Genomic DNA, 18,569 nt, shown 5'->3' with positions numbered 1-18,569 from the left:
AAGGAAAGGAAAGGAAAGGAAAGGAAAGGAAAGGAAAGGAAAGGAAAGGAAAGGAAAGGAAAGGAAAGGAAAGGAAAGGAAAGGAAAGGAAAGGAAAGGAAAGGAAAGGAAAGGAAAGGAAAGGAAAGGAAAGGAAAGGATGTCCCTAAATTTAAGCTAGATTTACAAATATGCCATGAGCCTATCAAAGAATTTCGGGGTCCCTGGAGTCCATTAGAAATGGGGGCTATCAGCCTCAGACACTTAACACAAAAACTAGCTCTGTGACCTTGGGCAAGCCACGTAACTCCGATTGCCCTCAAAAAAGAAAAAAAAAGGAAGAAACTGGGGGCCCTTCTACTGGAGTGAGAATGGGAGGGCAGCTGGAGCAGGACTGATCTGAAAGAAACTGGAGATAAAAATTCTAGGCCACTCTGAATACATGATATCACTGAATCCCACATGCCTAATGGCAGACTCCAGTTGGGCAAACATTCATGGATCCTTTGGAAACCCCTGGGAAAAAGTGACATGCTCTGCCCTACACATAGTCAAAAGACTGATTCGAGTAATATTCAGTTCAGTCCTTGCTCAGAACCAACTCCAACTTCCTCACTTACTATGTGTGTGACATTACAAGTCATGTTGTATCTCTAAACCTTTGTTTCTCTACTGTAAAAATGGGGGTGTACTACCTACCATGTGGAATTATTGCAAGAGAAATTTTTGTAAATTGTAAAGGGCTGAATGTGAATTCTCATCCTTATTATTAAGCTATGGATTAGGGTGTGTGTCTGTGCATGTGTGTGTGTGTGTGCGCGCGAGAGAGAGCACCAGAGTTTATGTGAGGTTACAACTAACAACCTCTCAGCACAACACCCCTATTGGACAGAAAGAGAGGTCTTCACCTGAGACAGGGTGAAGCCCCCACTCTCCTGAAGCTGATAGACTCCCATCACCATCAGTCCACTTCCCCAGGGCCCAGGGTTTGCAGGCTTCAACTTTTGAGGCTCACAGCTGGCCTCAGAGGGACAAGGTCACAATGCAAAGAAAGACAGGACAGAGCTACCCAGGGTCAGGCTGTCTGAGGGCATCCCCAGAGGAAATGTATGTTTGCTTTGCCCCACCAATGCTGTCAACTGCTCCTTTCATCTAGCTGGGGGAGTTGTAAATGAGACTTTATGAGATTTCTAATGATGGCGGTTTCCCTTTATCGGCCTCCAAATGAGGCTTCCCTGGTCAGTGCTTTTCTTGGAATCCTTTGGTCCAAAGCCAGGAAAACACCCACTCACTGCCCTGCTGCAAAGCAGGATAAGAATTCCATGTGTTCCCTCAACTAAGGAGGCAAAGGTGAGAAAAGTGGAGTACTGGAAAACTCTCTAAGAGCGCGGCTCTTAGGTTCTAGCCCCAGCTCCCTCATCACTTTGCTCTTTGACTTCCCCTAAGTCAAAAACCTTCCCATCCTTCAGTTTCCTTATTTGAAACTGAGAATAATAAAATATGTTCTATCTCACAGTGTTTGTCAGTCACCTACCATTCAAGTGCCAGTGCCAGACACAGTAGGGCAGCTAGGCGTTGTGATAGTGCACAGAGCACAGGACCTGGAGTCAGGGAGACTCATCTTCCTGAGTTCAAATCTGACCTCTGACACTTGGTAGCTGTGTGACCCTGGGCAAGTCACTAAACTCAGTTTCCTCATTTGTAAAATGAGCTGGAAAAGGAAATGGCAAACCACTCTAGCATCTTTGGCAAGAAAACCTCAGAGTCATGATGATTTGAACATGACTAAACACACACTGACCCAGCAAAACCAGAATTTGTACTGGGAATACAAAGAATAGGGGGTGGGGCAGGGGAGTCTCTCAAGGAGTCACCAGTCTAATGTGTGTATTCATTTTTGAATCTCTGTTGTCCAATATGGTACCTCATATACAGTAGGTGCTTAATAAACGCTTATTAATGGAAAATAATCAAGCCCACAGGGGCGGCCAGGTAGCACAGTGAGTAAGAGCACCGGCTCCAGTGTTGAGAAGACCTGGAGATTGAATCCCGGGCTCAGACACTTAGCACCCACCCAGAAACACCTGGCCATGTAACCTTGAACAAGTTACTTAACCCCAATTGCTTAGGGGCGGCCAGGTGGCTCAGCGAGTAAGAGCACCGGCTCCAGTGTCAGGATGACCTGGATCAAATCCGGGCTCAGATACTCAGCACCACACCCAGAAATAACTGGCCGTGTAACCTTGAGCAAGTTACTTAACCACTATTGCTTAAAAAAAAAAAAAATAATCAAGCCCACAGGATTCTAAAAATTCAGTGGAATTATAGATATGAAAATGCTTTGAAAAGAATAAAGTGCCCCCCACACAGATTATTAATGTTGTGCCATGACAGCTGTAAGTGTACATGCTGCATGTGACTATGGGTATTTTTTGAGTGTGTGCAGTGTTTATGTCTCGATGTGCACTTGGATTTTTAAAATTCCATCTAGATCTGAACGTATTTTGGGTTGGGAAATGGGGGCCCTGTGATTCCATTTGTGTAGGACTCCCAAGGTGGAAACAGCTTTTGTGTGTTGTCTGTATTTATACAGAGATGTGCATCTGTCTACAAGACATCACGGCATGGTGGAAAGAGCTAGGAATCTGCCAGAGCCAAAGGCTGTAGGTTCAAAGCCAATCCAGGCTCCATTATTACCTGTATGACAGAATCTTCTTGATTCTAGTGCCTTCCCTCTGCTGATCATTTATCCTCTCGATAGCTTCTTTATACACAGCTGTTTGCATGTTTTCTCCCTATTTAGACTGTAAGCTTCTTGAGGGCAGGGACTGTTTTCCTTTCTTGTGCTGAGCACAGTACATGGCACACAGTAGGCATTTAATAAAAGTTTACTGACTGATTAAACTTGAATATGTCATTTCCCCTCTATAGGCCTCAGTTTCCTCATCTGTAAAATGAGGTGGTTGGACTAGAACAGGGGTGGAGAACCCATGGCCTCGAAAGTTCCCTGCTTGCTTCACATCATATGATCCAGGAACTGGGTAGGGATGCGTGTCTACAGAAGTCTTGGTATATCCATTGGAGAGGGTCATCCCTTGAGGAAGGTGGTGTATGGAGTTGGTATAAAGTGCATGTATTTCATGGCTGATCATTTTTTAAGGATGTGGCAAGATTGAGTTTGTGCAAATTACATGCATTAGTGTAATTGTTATTTAGTTGTCCCTTGTTACAATGGACATGTCACTGGCACATCCCAGGGCTCCAGAACCTTGTAGCCATCAAACCCACATAGGAAGATGGTCGTGACAGTGGGACATAAATGATACAGGGGCAAGACTGGTTGTAGCTAGGTGGCACAGAGAGTAGAGTGCTGGGCCTAGAGTCTAGAAGACAGGAGTTCAAATCCAGCCTCAGGCGCTTCCTAGCTGAGTGACTTTGGGTAAACCACTTGACCACAGTTTTCCTGTTTCCTCATTCATAAAATGAGGATAATAGCTTAGGAAGCAATGAGATAATATTTGTAAACCACTTTGCAAATCTTAAAGCACCATATAAATGCTAGCTATTATTATTAACATAGCAATTAACTTGTTGCTATGCATTTAAATGAATGAATGAATAAATGAATGAAAAGGTATTTTTTTAAGTACTGACTATGTCAGTCACTCAAGGATACAAATGCAAAATCTCAGTTCTAAAAAAATTTATTTTCTATGTGTGGAAACAATTCACAAATACACAGAAGGGAGTGGTGGTCTGAGAAGGGTACTTTGGTTCTCCAAAGTTAATTCGACCGCAAGAGGACACTTAAGGAAGTCATTGAAACAGCTCATCCAGGAACAAAGGCAGAATGATTTGTTCTGGGTTCTTGGTTCCAGGGGTTGGAGAGGAAGGTCTTGGAGGTGGAGTAAAGGGAATCCTATCTTGGAGCTTTCTAGAAGTGATATTTCCCCAATTACTTTTAGCTGGGTGGGGTGAGGATGGGGATGGGGATGGGAGTTACCCCAGGGCCTGGTCTCCAGAGGGGATGGGGAGGAGTTTAAGCAGAGATATGCTTGCTTTCTTTATTCCTAATTCCCCAGCTATATTCCCAAAGGAACCACCTTCCTCCCCCACTCCTAGGTGGATGAAGCCCCTCCTCTCCTGGCCAGAGCCTTTGGTGGTGAAGTGGAAAGAATGTTGGCCCTGGAGTCAGAAAGACCTGAGTTCAATTCCAGCCCTGTACATTTCCTAGCTGTATGACCTTGAACAAGTCACTTGATCTCTGCTTCAGTTTCTTCAACTGCAAAATAGGCATAATAGGTATTGTAGGAATCAAATATTTGTAAAACCCTTGGCACAGTGTCTGGTACATCATAGGAGTTATATAAATGCTACTCTATTATTGTTAGTATTGTTATTTTCTGAGTTAGGCCAGTATTTGTAGTGGTCACATTTCCTGAACACACACCATGAAGAGAAACAAAAAACTCACATTTCAATAGCATTTTAAGAATTCCAAAGCACTTTCTTCACAGTAACTCCATGAGTCAGTGATATAGAAATATTATTTTCATTTAGTAGATAAGGAAACCAGCAGTACCCACAATCCCACTAGTAAAATGTTGAAGTCAACTAGAAAAATGTTGAAGGCTGGATTTGAATCCAGGTCCCCCAAATCCTATCATGCAATGCTGCTTCTCCAAAAATATTCTGAGTAGCTCGGAACATTAGCCAAGTTTCAACATCCATAAATTAGACAATCCATATTCTAGGATGGAATTTCTGGGCCTGAAAAACTGTAAGCTAAGTGGCAAAGTAGATAGAATTCAGGACCTGAAGTCAGGGACACTTATCATCTTGAGTTCAAATCTAGCCTGAGACATTAGTGGTGTGACCCTGGACTCTCAACCTTCTTTGCCTCAGTAAAATGGGAATAATGCTTTTAGCATCTACCTTCCTGGTGGTTGTGAGGATGAAATATTTTCTCCTATTTGTTTTTAAAAATAGCGTTACCACGGTGCCTTGCCCATAGCAGCCAATATACACTCATTTCTTTCCCTTCCCCTTCCTGGGGTGGCAAAACGGGCCAGCATGCTGCAAGGAAGCACCCACAAGTGAGTGGTGGGACCACGTGGTTAGGAAGGGCCTCAGTCACCAACTACTAACAATGCTTATCACCTAGAAAAGCTCTGGGCAGTCTGGGGTGGGTTAGATCCTGGTCTCAGAATAATTTGTACAGATTAAAGAGATCACAGATCTTTGAACTATTGTTGACGCTTTTGAGTTGTGCAGTTACTGAAGTGATCTGCCACTTCCTTCTCCAGCTCATTTTACAGATGAGGACACTGAGGAAAACAGGCTTGAGTGACTTGTCCAGAGTCTGAGGCTGAATTTGAACTCAGGTCCTCCTATCTACTGCACCACCTGGCTGCCCCCAATGGCAATATGTGGAGTTTAATAATGATAGCTAGGATTTATACAGTGCTTTAAAGTTTGCAGAGCTTTACTTAGACAATTTGCTCTTCACTATGGCTTTGAGAGTAAGGTGTTACTATCACACCCATTTTACAGTTGAGGAAATTCGAAACAAATAAAAATTAAGTGACTTGTGCAAAGTCACATAGCTAGTAAGTGTCTGAGACTAGATTTGAAATCATGCCTTCCACAGCCCAGGCCCTCTATACTACCTAGCTGTCCCTGTTGGGTATAATTTTTTTTTTTGCTTTTGGGAGGGCAATTGGGGTTGTGACTTGCCCAAGGTCACACAGCTAGTTTTTTGTGTTAAGTATCTGAGGCCAGATTTGAACTCAGGTCCTCCTGACTCCAGGGCTAGTGCTCTATTCACTGTGCCACCTAGCTACCCAGGTATAAATTTTTATATCCTGGTATACCCTGTTGGGTATAAATGAATGAATGGAGTATTAAGTGTTTATTATGCTCCAAGCACTGAACTAATTGGTGGGGATACAACTAGAAAGGTAGAATAGTCTCTATTCTCAAGGGACTTATTTTCTGCCTGTATAGCATATAGCCCCTATATATATACTATACAGCCAGTGTGTGTGTGTGTGTGTGTGTGTGTGTGTGTGTGTGTGTGTGTACAGAGTTCATAAGAAAGCCTTTGGCCTTAGTGGTGGAGCAGGTGGTAAGGCCAGATCATCTTCCATCTTTTTGTTTTGTTTTTGTTTTTTAGGTTTATTTTCATTCATTCCTTCATTTACGTATTTAGCCTCTTTTGGAGGGCAGAAGGCAGGGCAATTGGGGTTAAGTGACTTGCCCAAGGTCACACGGCTAGTTTTGTGTTAAGTGTCTGAGGTCAAATTTGAACTCAGGTCCTCCTGACTCAAGGGCCGGTGCTCTATTCACTGCGCCACCTAGCCACCCCAATAAAAATACATCTTCTCTTTCTCTGATCTCCCCCCACTCTCTACTAAGAAAGCAAGATGAATAAAACCCCTATTACAAATATGAATAGTCAAGGATAACGAATTTTTAATTTTTTTTTTTTTTGCTTTTTGAAGGGCAATTGGGGTTAAGTAACTTGCCTGAGATTACACAGCTAGTTTTTGTGTGTGTGGGTGGGTGTTAAGTGTCTGAGGCCGGAACCGAACTCGGGTCTTCCTCACTTCATGGCCAGCACTTTACTCACTGTGCCACCTAGCCGCCCCAAGGATAATGAATTTTTACATGGCTAGATCATCTTCCACCTTAACAGAAAGACTGGTGACTTCCTGCTCATCTGCATAGTATATAAGTAGCCTGATCCCTATTAGATGGGTAGAAGAAAAGGCCCTGTCCCAAGATCACAGATAAGTGGATCTGAGGGTCAGGGTGGAACAGGGAAGATTCTGTGTTCCCTCCCAAGGAGGTAAGAATGGACAATCTGCATCCAGTCAGAAGTAGAAGTGACAAAGAAGTATTGGCAGGAAAGTCAAAGGGAAGGACTCTCCAGGACCCTTGCACTGCACTCAGTACCCAGTCTGAGTAGTAGGTGGGCTGAGGAGGGGACAAGAGCAGAGAGGGAGTGGGAAAATCAGCCATCATAGCAATGAGTCCTGTATTGTCCAGAGTCTTGGACTATGCATGACACTAACATCATCCATGAGCACAGATTATAGAATCATAAACATTCAGAGTTGGAAGTGACTTTGGAGGTCATCTGGTTGGTTCAACCTTGTATGTGCTAGAAGAATGCCCTGTGCAGAATCTCTGACAGATGGTCATCCTGTCTCTGCTTGAACACTTCCATTGCAGGGGAGCTAATCAAAGGTTGATTGTAGTATTGGCTGCTTTGTGTCCTACGCTATCCCCTAAAAATAAACCCTTTTCCTTGGCCTCCCTGCTGCTCTAAACAAATTCAGTTCTTCTCATTACTGATTATTTGCTTGGCCCTGACACCTACTCTTCTCTCCAAGACAGGAGGGCAATTTGAAGAAAGGGGGTGTAGGTGGAGAAATTTGAATGTTTTCTCCCTTTGGTTCTTCATTATAGAAATTCCCCCCTTCCCTTTCACCTTGTCTCCATTCCATCAATTCCAAGCTGGCTAGAGATTGCACTTTATACAATTCTCTCCCCTCCTCTTGGCACTAGTTCACTGGGTCATGTGTACCCTTGCCAAGGACCCAATTCAATATGTCATTACTACTGTTTGGTTTTGTGTAGGCCCTATCCAACCTAGAATGCTACCTACAGTTCTGGTACTCTCCATTTATTTCCATGATGAAAGCTTAGTTGATTGGTTTATCCAGAGAATTTCTCTTCTGGATTGGTTTTAGGACTTGCTTGCCCAAACACAGAGGGGTGGTTTCCACAGTCTTTGGAGGTCTCTTCTAGATGAAGGATGCTTCATCTTGATTCTGTATGGATGATAGAACCTATTCTCCCAGCAAGACAACATGGGCATAGGCTGAGTAAGGCTGAGTGAGAGTCAACTGTAGCCTTGTAGATATTGGAAATTTAATAGGATTTAGAGCCGGAAGCAACCATAGCATCTATCCCCCTTATTTTAAAGATAAGAAACTGAGGCCCAGATTGGTGAAATATCTTATTCAAGAGCGCCCAGATGATAAACTAACCAAGATGATGTCTTGAATCTAATCCCTCTGACTCCAAATATAATGCTTCCTCCATTGTACCACCCTGATACAGCCCACCAGCAGATTCAGGGAAAAAAACCATCCTGGCTTACCAAAATTCAGTGACAGTGAGGCTTTGCAGAGATTCCCTAGAAGAATAACAGTAATTAAAGGTTGCTGAGCGCTTTGAAATGCAGGTGTATTATCGTTATCACAGTAGCTAGGAGTGTTATGATGACAACAATTTGGTAACTGCCATAGTGTCCCTAACTAGACCTCTCTTCCCTACCCCCATCCCCAGAACTGCCAGGATTGGATGGCTCTTGTGGGTTGGGGTAGAGATTATGCCAGAGTGCAGTCTTCCTTGACGGGGTCTTCAGCCAAACTTCATAAAATTTCCTCTACTTAAAGGATAACAGATTTACAGCCTGAAGGGACCTTAGAGGGAATTTCATCAATTCCCTCATTTTTCAGACGAGCAGGGTCCTGTATGGTTAAAGCTTCAGTAGTAAGCAGCAGAAGTAGGATTTGAATACAAGTCCTCTACTTCCAAATAGAATTTTTGGTTTGGGGGTTTTTTGTTTTTATTTTATTTTGTTTTTTCCATGGTACCATGGATTGCCAACTCCCTAGGGATGTTTGTTGTTGTGTTGGGGACTGTCATCTTTCACCAACCTCTCCAATCATCCCTTATCCATGTGCTCTTTGAAAAGTGTTCAGAAATTTATAATAATACTATTTCCTGAAGAGAAATTAGTTTGATGAGCTAATTACTAAGTAATGTTAGGGGTAGGGTAACTCCAGGCCTCCTCCAAAGTCAGAAACTCTTCCAGTTGCTGACTTGAAGTTTCAGATTCTAGGATTGTTCTGCTTACCCTTCCTCCTACCCCATCCTACTCCATCCCACCTCACCCCTGGACAGATAGGTGAGATGAACTGAAATCCTCCAGGTTCCCTTTGGGTTCTTGTCCTGAAAAGCATGGAATCTTCAGAGTTGGAAGGGACCATAGGATTCATATAGAAACTCTGGAGCAACTTCCTTCCCAACTCAGGAATGCTTTATGCAGATAGAATCCTAGGAGAATGCACCAAGGTGCAATCTAATGGAAGAGACAACAAACAAAGAAAAATATTCAAAGCAAACTACATAAAGGAGAAATAGGAACTAATTAAGAGAGGGGAGGTGCTGGAATTAAGAGGGATTGGGAAAGACTTCCTGTAGGAGATGGGGTTTTAGTTGGCATTTAAAAGAAGTTAAGGAGGTCAGAGGTTGTAGTGACTCACTCCCTCTCTAAAGAGGCTTAATGGTTACAAAAGTTCTTTTTGGAGGGAAGACCCTACTTTTGCCCTTGAAGATTAATTTTACATCACCTTCACGGATGACTCCGAAAATATCTGAAGGTAGAAATCACACCATCTTAAGAGTCTTTTCCACCCAAACTAAACATTCTCCTCCCCTCAAACATTGACCCAAGTGACGACTGTCTAGACTTGGAATCAGAAGGCCTGGCATGTCTTCCCTAGATGGTACTATTTATTAATTGTGGGATCATGGGGGGGAGGGGGGGTGAAACTTAACTTCTCTAAGCCCGAACTAGCTACCGCACTGGGTTGTCAAGAGGTAAGCATTATATAAATGCAAGTTGTTATTATGATGATGTCTAACCTCTTCCAGCCACAGTTTGACTTGATTGGTCTAAACTCAGGCCATCTCACCAGTCTACTACAGCAGGATCATTACAAAGCATCTGAGAGCGTGTGTATATAGGTAATTGAGTATGTAAATATTAGTGTGTGGGCATGTAAGCAGAGTTGGACTATGAAGCACCTTGAGCTCACATGTGGCCCTCTAGGTCCTCAAGTGTGGCCCTTTGACTAAATCCAGACTTCAGAGAACAAATTCCCTTGATAAAAGGATTTCTTCTGTAAAACTTGGACTCAGTCAAAAAGGCTGCACCCAAGAACCTAAAAAAGCCACCTGTGGCCCTGAAGTGGAAGTTCCTGTGAAGGGGAAAGAGGTAGCAAAATAGAGCGCCAAGACTGCCAGGTCTTGAGTAATAAAGGCTCTAGTTCAAATGTGGTCTCAGACCCTTACTAGCTGTGTGACCCTGGACAAGTCATATAATCCTGTTTGCCTCAGTTTCTTCATCTGTAAAATGTGCTGGAGAAGGAAAATGGCAAATCACTCCAGTATCTTTGCCAAGAAACCCCTCAATGGGGTCAGGAAGAGTTGGACTGAGCAACAAGTGGGGAAAAGAACACTGGAAATGGAATCACAAGACCAGGGTTTGTAAATCCTGCCCTGCTACTCACTACTTGCCTCGACCCTGGGCAAACCACTTCCTCTTCACTTTCCTCATCTGTAAAATAGGGGAATTGGATGAGTTGACCGCTAAGGTCCTTTTTAACTCTATATTCTCTGGAATTTAGACTCAAAACATGAAATAGAAAATCATAGAGGTCAAAAGACCAGAGCTGCCCCCTATCTAGCTCTTCGAATCTCCCCTTTCCCTTCCCTTTCCGTTTAGAGGAAGAATTTACATTTTATCAAAAGCAAGTCTCATCCCCTTCAGGCACAATTTTGGGGATTGGTCAAAGTGCAAAAAGAGCTTAGTCTAGTTCTCCGAAGTCCGGCACCGAGAACTCTGCCCTCTTTGGTTGCAACTGGGGAGCCTAGTCTCCTTTAATTCCTGGAGATCTAGGGGCATGGGGGTTGGGGGAACCTCGGCATGAAGAAAGAGCTTCGGGCTGCTGGGGTAAAAATGTCTGTTGGGTTCGGCCCCTTGGAAAAGTGCCCAATTCACCAGGATGTGGCATGGGTATGAAACGGGAGAGTAGTGGAGAGTTCCTGCTGGGGACACTCTCCGGGTGGGCCACTTTAACAAGGAAATTCCCTCAGGCAAACTAAGGAGAAGAGGCAGGGAATGGCCAAGGAGGGAGAGTTCCCCCTTCATTCCCAAAGGGAAAGGAACATTGTAACCACACTGGCGACTGGGGAAGACTAGGCTGTTTCTGAAAAAGGTTCCCAGATGAGAGGTGATAACGAGGAAATTTAGGAAAGAAATGTTAGTTCATTGCTCTCCGGTCTCACCTGTCAACCGCAGAGCCTCCCACCCAGGCTCAGGCTTCCACATCCTCGGCCCCCAGACCAGAAGCTATTAATCCTGTCTAGAATCCTAGAGTCCTTCCTCTCTTTCCCCCTCTGCCCCCTCCCCCGCTCGGCAGCCAAAGCCTCCTTCTGCTGTGACCACTAGAGGCCACTACTTCCCTTCGCCAGTAATGCCGGAGGGAGGCTCCCCCTTTGGCCCTTCCCCTGGCAAAAAGCTATCTAAACGGGCAGCCCCCCAGCCCCAGGGGTGGACCTGGTAGTGACCCCGGTCACCCTTTCGCTGCAGCCGGACCTTTGGCCTTCCTCCCTCGGCTGGCGCGGTCCAGGCTGCCCGAGGCCTGGTCAGGCTCCTAGGGGGCCAGGAGGGGGTTAAAGCTAACCCCTCCTCCTCTCGTCTGACATCACTGGAAGAGGGAGAGACGTTGGGAGCTGTGTGTGTGAGAAAGAGAGAGTGTGTGTTCGTGCTGGATGTGGGCTACATTGTTGCAGCTCGCGGGAGGAAGGCGGAGAGGGAAAGACCGAGAGGGAAGGAGGGGGACTCTCCTTGCGGATGCTGCGAGAAGCCCTCGAGGTAGTCGAGTTACCTCGCTGTGCTGTAGGATCCTGGGCCCCGGATCCCGCCTGGAGCCCACTCTCGGAGGACCCCGGCCAGCCATGGATGCCTGCAACTTGGAGCGAACGGGGACTGCTTGATTGATTGTGCCGAGCACCCCCCCTTCGCTCCCAGAGACCCTGAAGATCAAGGGACAGCTTGCGCTTGGGCTCCGGGAGCCAGAGGAGCCCAGAGCTGCGCGGGGCGGGGGGGAGGGGGTTCCCTCCTGCCCCAGCCGGGGGCTGCGTGGAAGAGAAGGGCGGGGAGGGGCGGAAGAGAGAAAGGAGAAGACGGGGCATGACTCGTTTAACTTGCGGCGGGCATCTGCCGAGGCTGTGAACCGGCTACCCTGGGGGGCCGGTTTGTGCCTGAGACCTGGGCACCCCCGCTGTATCCGATCCCGAGTTGACACACTGCAGCGAGTTGACCTGGATACTCAGAGAGCCGGCCACCCAATATTGATCCTAGCTAGTCTTTGGGGATCGTTTCGGGAGAGGGAGGAGAGCTCTCCTCGAACGCCCTCTCCCAGGACCTACAGCCCCCCAATGGCTCGGATGGGGCATGCGGTCGTCTCTGGCTGCTGGTGGGCTTTCGCTCTTAGCTGTACCACTCTCTTCCTCCCAGGTAAGCGGTTTTCTTCTTTTCACCCTCGTCCATTTCTGGCTCACACCCTCGGCGAGGCTAGGCGCTAGGAGGCTGGACTGCAGGCGCCTGATTTGTGGGCAATGAGAGGGACCAGAAAAGTTGAATCGTGGTCTAGGTAAGGTTTGGGGGTGGGAGAAGAATGGAGCGAGACTGAAGCTTTGACAAACCCTGGCAGACCGGCTGGGAGCTGGTGAAATGCAGGTTTCTCGGTGGAAAGCAAGCACTTTTTTGCAGAAGGTTTTTTTTTTAAATAATAATATGTAATCGCGTTCTATTTATTTAATAACCAGCTTTCTGCTCGGGAAGCAGTTTGGAAACACTACGTGTTACATAAATGCAAAATAATCACCGTAATTACCTTCTCGGGGTACCAATACAACAACCCCTCCGGGGAAGGTGTCAGTCTCAGAGCTGGTGGGCTGAGGGTTTGGGAAATGGCTTACGGCGGGAAAGCATTCTTGCCTGACATTCTTTTCTCCCTGAAATGGGTCTCAGGGACTGGGGCTCCCCCTAAACCAGTGTGCACTGGGTCTTCGGCTCCTGCGGCAGAAGGTGGACGAGTCCGAGAAAGATTACTTTTCACCTGCGGCTTTCTAGTGAGACTCGGTTAGGAGTCGGGGTGGGGGGGGGGATTGAATCCTTGGGGAAGATGGGAAGATGTATGGAGAAGGTCCTGGAACCGAATTCCCCCTTTCCATAATTCCCTCCCCAGCTCGAGGAGGTCTCCTCTGAGGAGGTGCTCATTCTTCCTGTAGTCTCGGTGGCTGGTGGCTGCGTGACCCACTTTTCCATTCATCCCCCGGGGGTGCCCCCGCCCGTCCCAGGGTGTGGGCCTGTCGGCAACCATGGGGTTAACCAAAGCCCAGAGTCCGGGAGAACCAACAAAAGGTGGCTCGCGTTTGCCCATTCAGATACCGAGAGGGAAGAGGGAAGGCAGGGACAGGCTGGGGTGTATTGTGCTGGGAAATGAACTGGAAAATACGTTTGGGAGGCAAATCTAATGTTCTTAACCCCTTGAAGCACGCTGTCCCTTTGCCCCCGTGGGGGCTACCAGCCTTTAGCAAGAGGTCAGAAAGGCAGCATGCATTCTGCGTGGCCAGGAAGATGGAGTAAGAGCACTCTATCACCCCGATCAAATGAAATCATTCAATGAAATAATATTTGTAAAGAACTTAACACAGTACCTGGCCCAGATTAGACGCTTAATAAATGCTTATTTCTTTACCCCCTTACCCCAGGTTGGGGGGGGGGGTCCTCTTTGAAATACATGATCTTCACCTTAGAATCTGGAGGTAGAAGTACAGAGACCCATTTTTTACTGGGATGAAAAGGAGAGAGGTATTGGTTATCTTGCTTGGCTGCCGGTGAGTGCCACAGACCCAGCAGGGGGCATAGCAGCCGAGTTGTCCAGGAGAGGCCAAACCTGCCTCCGAAGGAAGGTGGGTGGGGAGCAGGGGGGAGAAAGGTGGAAAATCCTGGGGAGGGGTTTGTCTAATGGGCTTGGCAAAGAAGGTAGAGGAAGCTAGCACTGCAGTAATGTTTAGCTGCCCCATCTCTGGTCTCTGTTCTTAGTGGGGTGGCAAGGCAACTGGAATAGAGGACCAGTTCAGTGAGTGGGTTGGTCTACCCTTTCCGACAGTGGCACTGCCCACTTCAGATGGACATCATCATATTTTCTTCAGGACCTAGAACTTGATAAAGTCTCTTCTCTGTCCTCTATCCCACACTTTGGGGGCTCTGGAAAGAGGCTCTGAAGCCTAGGGCCATGGGACCAACTGGAAACACCTGGTACCTATTGTCTTTATAAGCCTTGGATCTTTTAATTTTTTCATTCCCACCATCCGCAAAAATCTGTAGGAAGGAGGGCAACAATCTGCCTAGGGCACCAGGGGTTAACACCCTGTGCTGTGGATGGGACCAAAGCCTGGAAGCTTTAGGAGACTGGGAAACAAAGTCTCCTTCCCCTTTCATTGTTGTCTCATCCTTTACTTCAGTGTGATGCCCTAGGGCCCGATTCCTCCTGTGGGGCTGGGGACTGACTCAGCTGTGTGCCAGCCCCCTCTGGGGAGGGGGCACAGATGCTTGGTGCCCTGAGCACAAGTGTTCAATGTGAATCTTCCTCCAGGATGAGAAAGAAGGGAATCTAGGCACAGACTGGCACTAAGTGCTTTTTGACTAATTGATGGATGTGTTGAATCATCAGAGGCTAAGTTTTGTGGACTAAAGCTTAGGTTTCCCTAGCTTTTTTTCCTCCTAAGATCTCTCCACACTCTTATAGATCCTATTGGCTTATTCTTCCAGCAGCTTAAGAGGGAGGGAAGAGCAGGTAATGATACCCTTCCTATTGCACAAATGAAGGAACAAAAGACCAGAGAAGTTAATCAACTTACCCAAGGTCACACAGCCTTCCTTCCCATCCAGCAGTCCTTTCTGCTAGGAGCTAGGGCTGCTTCTATCTGTCTTCCCTCTAGGGGAGCCAGTCTCACTGGCCCTACTGCTCTTTTCTAGGTTCTCTCTGGGCTATGGCAGGGAGCCGAGAGGCTGTTGAGAGGAGCCTAGTTGGGGAGGGGGGAGTAGAGAGAAGCGGAGCCCCTGGAGTGTGCGTGGGGGCCCCTGACTTTGAAATGCTCCCCATCTGGTTGTTGAAGTATAAACAGAAATATGTTTTCAGCAACACAGACTTTGTCACTCAGGGCAGTGAAATCCTGGATTCTAAATCTATGCTTCCTGGGATTGAAATCTATTATTACCACTCACCGTTATTTAGAGTGTCAGGAACCCAATTAGAGTGTGGGGCAGTGGGGAGTTGGATGGAAGCATTATTTAGAAGAAGGTGGGAGAGTGTCCCACCTATATACACCCCGACCTTCTTAATTGGTTTTCCCTAATCCTTTTGTCGTCAAAGGGAAAGCACACATCCTAAAACATACACACCCACTGTGAATTGGTTTAAAGACTTGTGGCCACTGCTGTAATGCCCCTTAACTACAGCCTTGGCAAATATCTGGTGTGGTTGGTACATATGAAAATTGGGATATTGTTTTTCTTCACCCTTCCTTCCCTCTCACATACAGTAGTGTGTGTACCACAGCCAGTATCGGTACAAAAACACCAAACTCTGCCAACCCGGGATTTCTTTGGATGCTTGCTAGCTAGAATTAGAATGATGCTTACCTAGTAAGAGAGAGAGCCACTGGAAATAACTTAGGACAGGTTTCTCGGTTCCCAAAGCCAAGAGGAAAATGGGTTTGGGAAGTGTAGGGGCAAGCAAAGGGAGATGAGGAGGAGGGGAAGAGGAAGGTATTGCATCAGAGGATAAGAAGAGCTGAGCCAAGCTCTGAGGCAAGTGTAAAGCATCCACGTCTATATGTGGGGAGAGGGACATAGAGGGGGTAGTCAGTGAGGGCATTGAGACAGAATGTCTACATCCCTATATCTCTCTAAAGAGACTAAATGGGTCCATTAGGGAAATCTCTGTTGTAGGTCTAGTTGCCTTATGAGTCACTTTTTTTTGAACAGGAAAAAAATCTTGGACTAACTGGCCATGGGCTTTTCCTGACCTCCTTCACCACTGGGCTTTGGGCTGTCTACCCCCATCCCAACCCTGTTCCCTGGGTGGGGGGGGGATAGGTTAAGGAAATGTGGGTGGCTTTGGGCCCTAGCGTCTCACCACCGTTGAATACTAGCCCTGCAGGGGGAATGGACTGTGTCGGGCTCTGAGGAGCCATAAGAATGGCTCTGAATGTATTTATGGCCATTTTTCTGCCTCTGGTGAAAACATCCAGAAGATGGTACCTTTGATTTGCTAATTTTTTATTTCCTGTTTCCTTTGATAAATTCTGCTGCCCCCACCTCTTGGGGTGGGGGTGGGGAGGCCTGGAGGAAAAGTCCTTTTCACTTGCATTGCATAGCCAACCTCTTCCCTTTGTGGGGGGGACCAGTGGAATACTGGCTGTTACCCCTGAGATAAAATACATTTTAACACCATGTTTGATCCATGTAGTGTGAGTGCTCCTACAGGTGGGCCTGTGACTTTCTGTGTTCAGGGTTCTCCATGTACAGGGGTCTATAGGTCAGCATGCAGTAGGGGAAGTCAAGGGTTCTAGGAAAGGGCATTTCTGTGTCTATATGTATGTGCAACCACCAGCTTCCAGACTGGGATTGCACTATTGATTCTGAGTCCCAAAAGCAGGGTAGCTGTATATCTCTATACATTGGCCATTTTCCTCCACTCATTTAAAAAGAAGGAGTTGAGCCAGGTAAAATCTTTAGGGCTCCTTTACAGTTCTAATACTCTTTCAGATAATCTGGCCACATTCAATCTAGTCGTTGAGAATGGGGGAAGGGAAGAAGAGGATATATGGCAGCCTGCTGAGTGCTTTGCAATCTTAGCTCATTGTGTCCTCACAGCAGCCCTGTAAGGTAGGTGCCCTTATCCCCATTTTAGAGTAGAAGAGACTGAGGTGGGCAGGTTAAATGGCCCTCCCGGAGGTCCCACACAGGCCAGACTTCCTCAGCCAGACCCATTCCTCTGTCTACCATCCACCATCCCACCATCTAACTGCCCTCACGATGGAAAGTTCAAGGATCTCAGGAGCCTGGAAACCTGAATCCTCCTGTGATCTTGAGCATGAATTTAGATTTGTTGGGTTCACTTCACCCACTTCATCATTTGCCTGTGGTTTTACAAGAACTCTTGGGAGTGATTTTTCCCCCCCACTCATGTACCCCTTGCCCTTTCCATCTCCTCTGTCTGGGGAAGGAGCTCAATAAATATATGTTATTTAGGTGCTTGCAATATGCAAGGCTCATGCTGATTACTCCAGGTGCAGATGAAAAGTTCCTGCCCTCAAAAGACATAATAATTGCAATAAGACATATATACGGGGGCTGCTAGGTGGCGCAGTGAATAGAATACCTGCCCTGGAGTCAGGAGGACCTGAGTTCAAATTTGACCTCAGACACTTGACACACTTACTAGCTGTGTGACTTTGGGTAAGTCACTTAACCCCAATTGCCCTCAAAAAAAAATAAGACATATGCAAATAGAAATGATTCAAGATAGAGGGGTCTCACATATATAGGTACTATAAGAATTACAAGGAAGGTGACTATACTTTCAGCTGGCTTGATACAGCACTAGCCCTGGAGTCAGGAGGACCTGAGTTCAAATCAGGCCTCAGATACTTGCTAGCTGTGTGACCCTGGGTAAGTCACTTAATCCTGATTGGAAAAAGAAAAGGTTTGGTGGAAGGACCACATTCATTCAACAAACATTTATTAAACATCAAATATAGATACTATATATCAATATATATCAAATATAGATACATTATACTATAGTATAGATAGCAAGATACTATGGTAGGTGCTGAGGCTACAAAGACTTTTTTGTACAATTCCCTGTTCTCAACAACTTACATTCTATCAAAATTATAACATAACCTAAGGAAGTCAGTGCACAACATTTTGGGGGTTGAGAGTACTAACATCTGTGGAAATCGGGAAGATCTAATAGGTGATGGAAGGAAGAAAACCAGGGCTGAGAGCGCTGACCACTCTAGGCCCAGGGGGCAACTTTTGCAAAAGTTTATGGTTGAAAAGTAGACTGAAATATAGGGAGAGGCAGGTCGGAATCTGGCTGGGATGTGAAGTTCGTCAGCCGGAAGGCAAGAGAGGACAAATCTCCTTCTGCCACCCCATCCCCTTCTGAGGTTAAAATTGGGCTCCTCCTTGCTTAGGTTTTTTTCCCTGTGAGTTGTCTTGATCTCTGAATTTCTGGGAGGGACATTCTGAAGTGTTTTGTGTGTTGTTTTTGCATTGGCCTGGAGGGAAGAGTATTCTTCCTTGGAGGGAGGAGAGAGTGTGGGATTTAGGGGAGGGAAATATCTTCGGCTCATTCAATAGCTATCCCAGTGGGGACCTCAATCAATCCTGTGCATCTCTGAAGGGTCCGTGTGTTGGTTTCAGTGACACACATGCTTAGCAGAATTACAGAAAGGAAAATAGGACTTAGAGTTAAAAAGAGCCACAGCTTTTCACAGATGAGAAAGCAGGATGGTGCATTGGAAAGTGTTATATCTGGCTTGGAATCTTTTCTCTCTCTTCGGCTTGTTCTTGAAATGATTTTGGGCAAGTCCCTTAATTTTTCTGGATTTCATTTTCCAGTCTGTAAATCAAGTGGGTC

General features: G+C 46.2%; 1 protein-coding gene across 2 annotated transcripts in view; it reads left to right on the top strand.

Annotated features, from left to right (window-relative positions):
- The first annotated feature begins 11,663 nt into the window (after nucleotides 1-11,663).
- Nucleotides 11,664-18,569, top strand: part of NECTIN1 (nectin cell adhesion molecule 1) — a 100,362-nt gene continuing 93,456 nt past the window's right edge. For both annotated transcript variants that reach the window (XM_069070046.1, XM_069070047.1), the window contains exon 1: nucleotides 11,664-12,361. In XM_069070046.1, the coding sequence (XP_068926147.1) occupies nucleotides 12,283-12,361 (79 nt within the window). In that variant the 5' untranslated portion in view covers nucleotides 11,664-12,282. The remainder of the gene's footprint in view (nucleotides 12,362-18,569) is intronic.

This window comes from Petaurus breviceps, unplaced genomic scaffold (genome assembly GCF_028583685.1).
Source record: "Petaurus breviceps papuanus isolate PSGF00001 unplaced genomic scaffold, PetGlider_PUasm1.0 90804, whole genome shotgun sequence".
In the NCBI taxonomy this organism is placed as follows: domain Eukaryota; kingdom Metazoa; phylum Chordata; class Mammalia; order Diprotodontia; family Petauridae; genus Petaurus; species Petaurus breviceps.
This window is presented reverse-complemented; position numbering and strand designations above follow the sequence as displayed.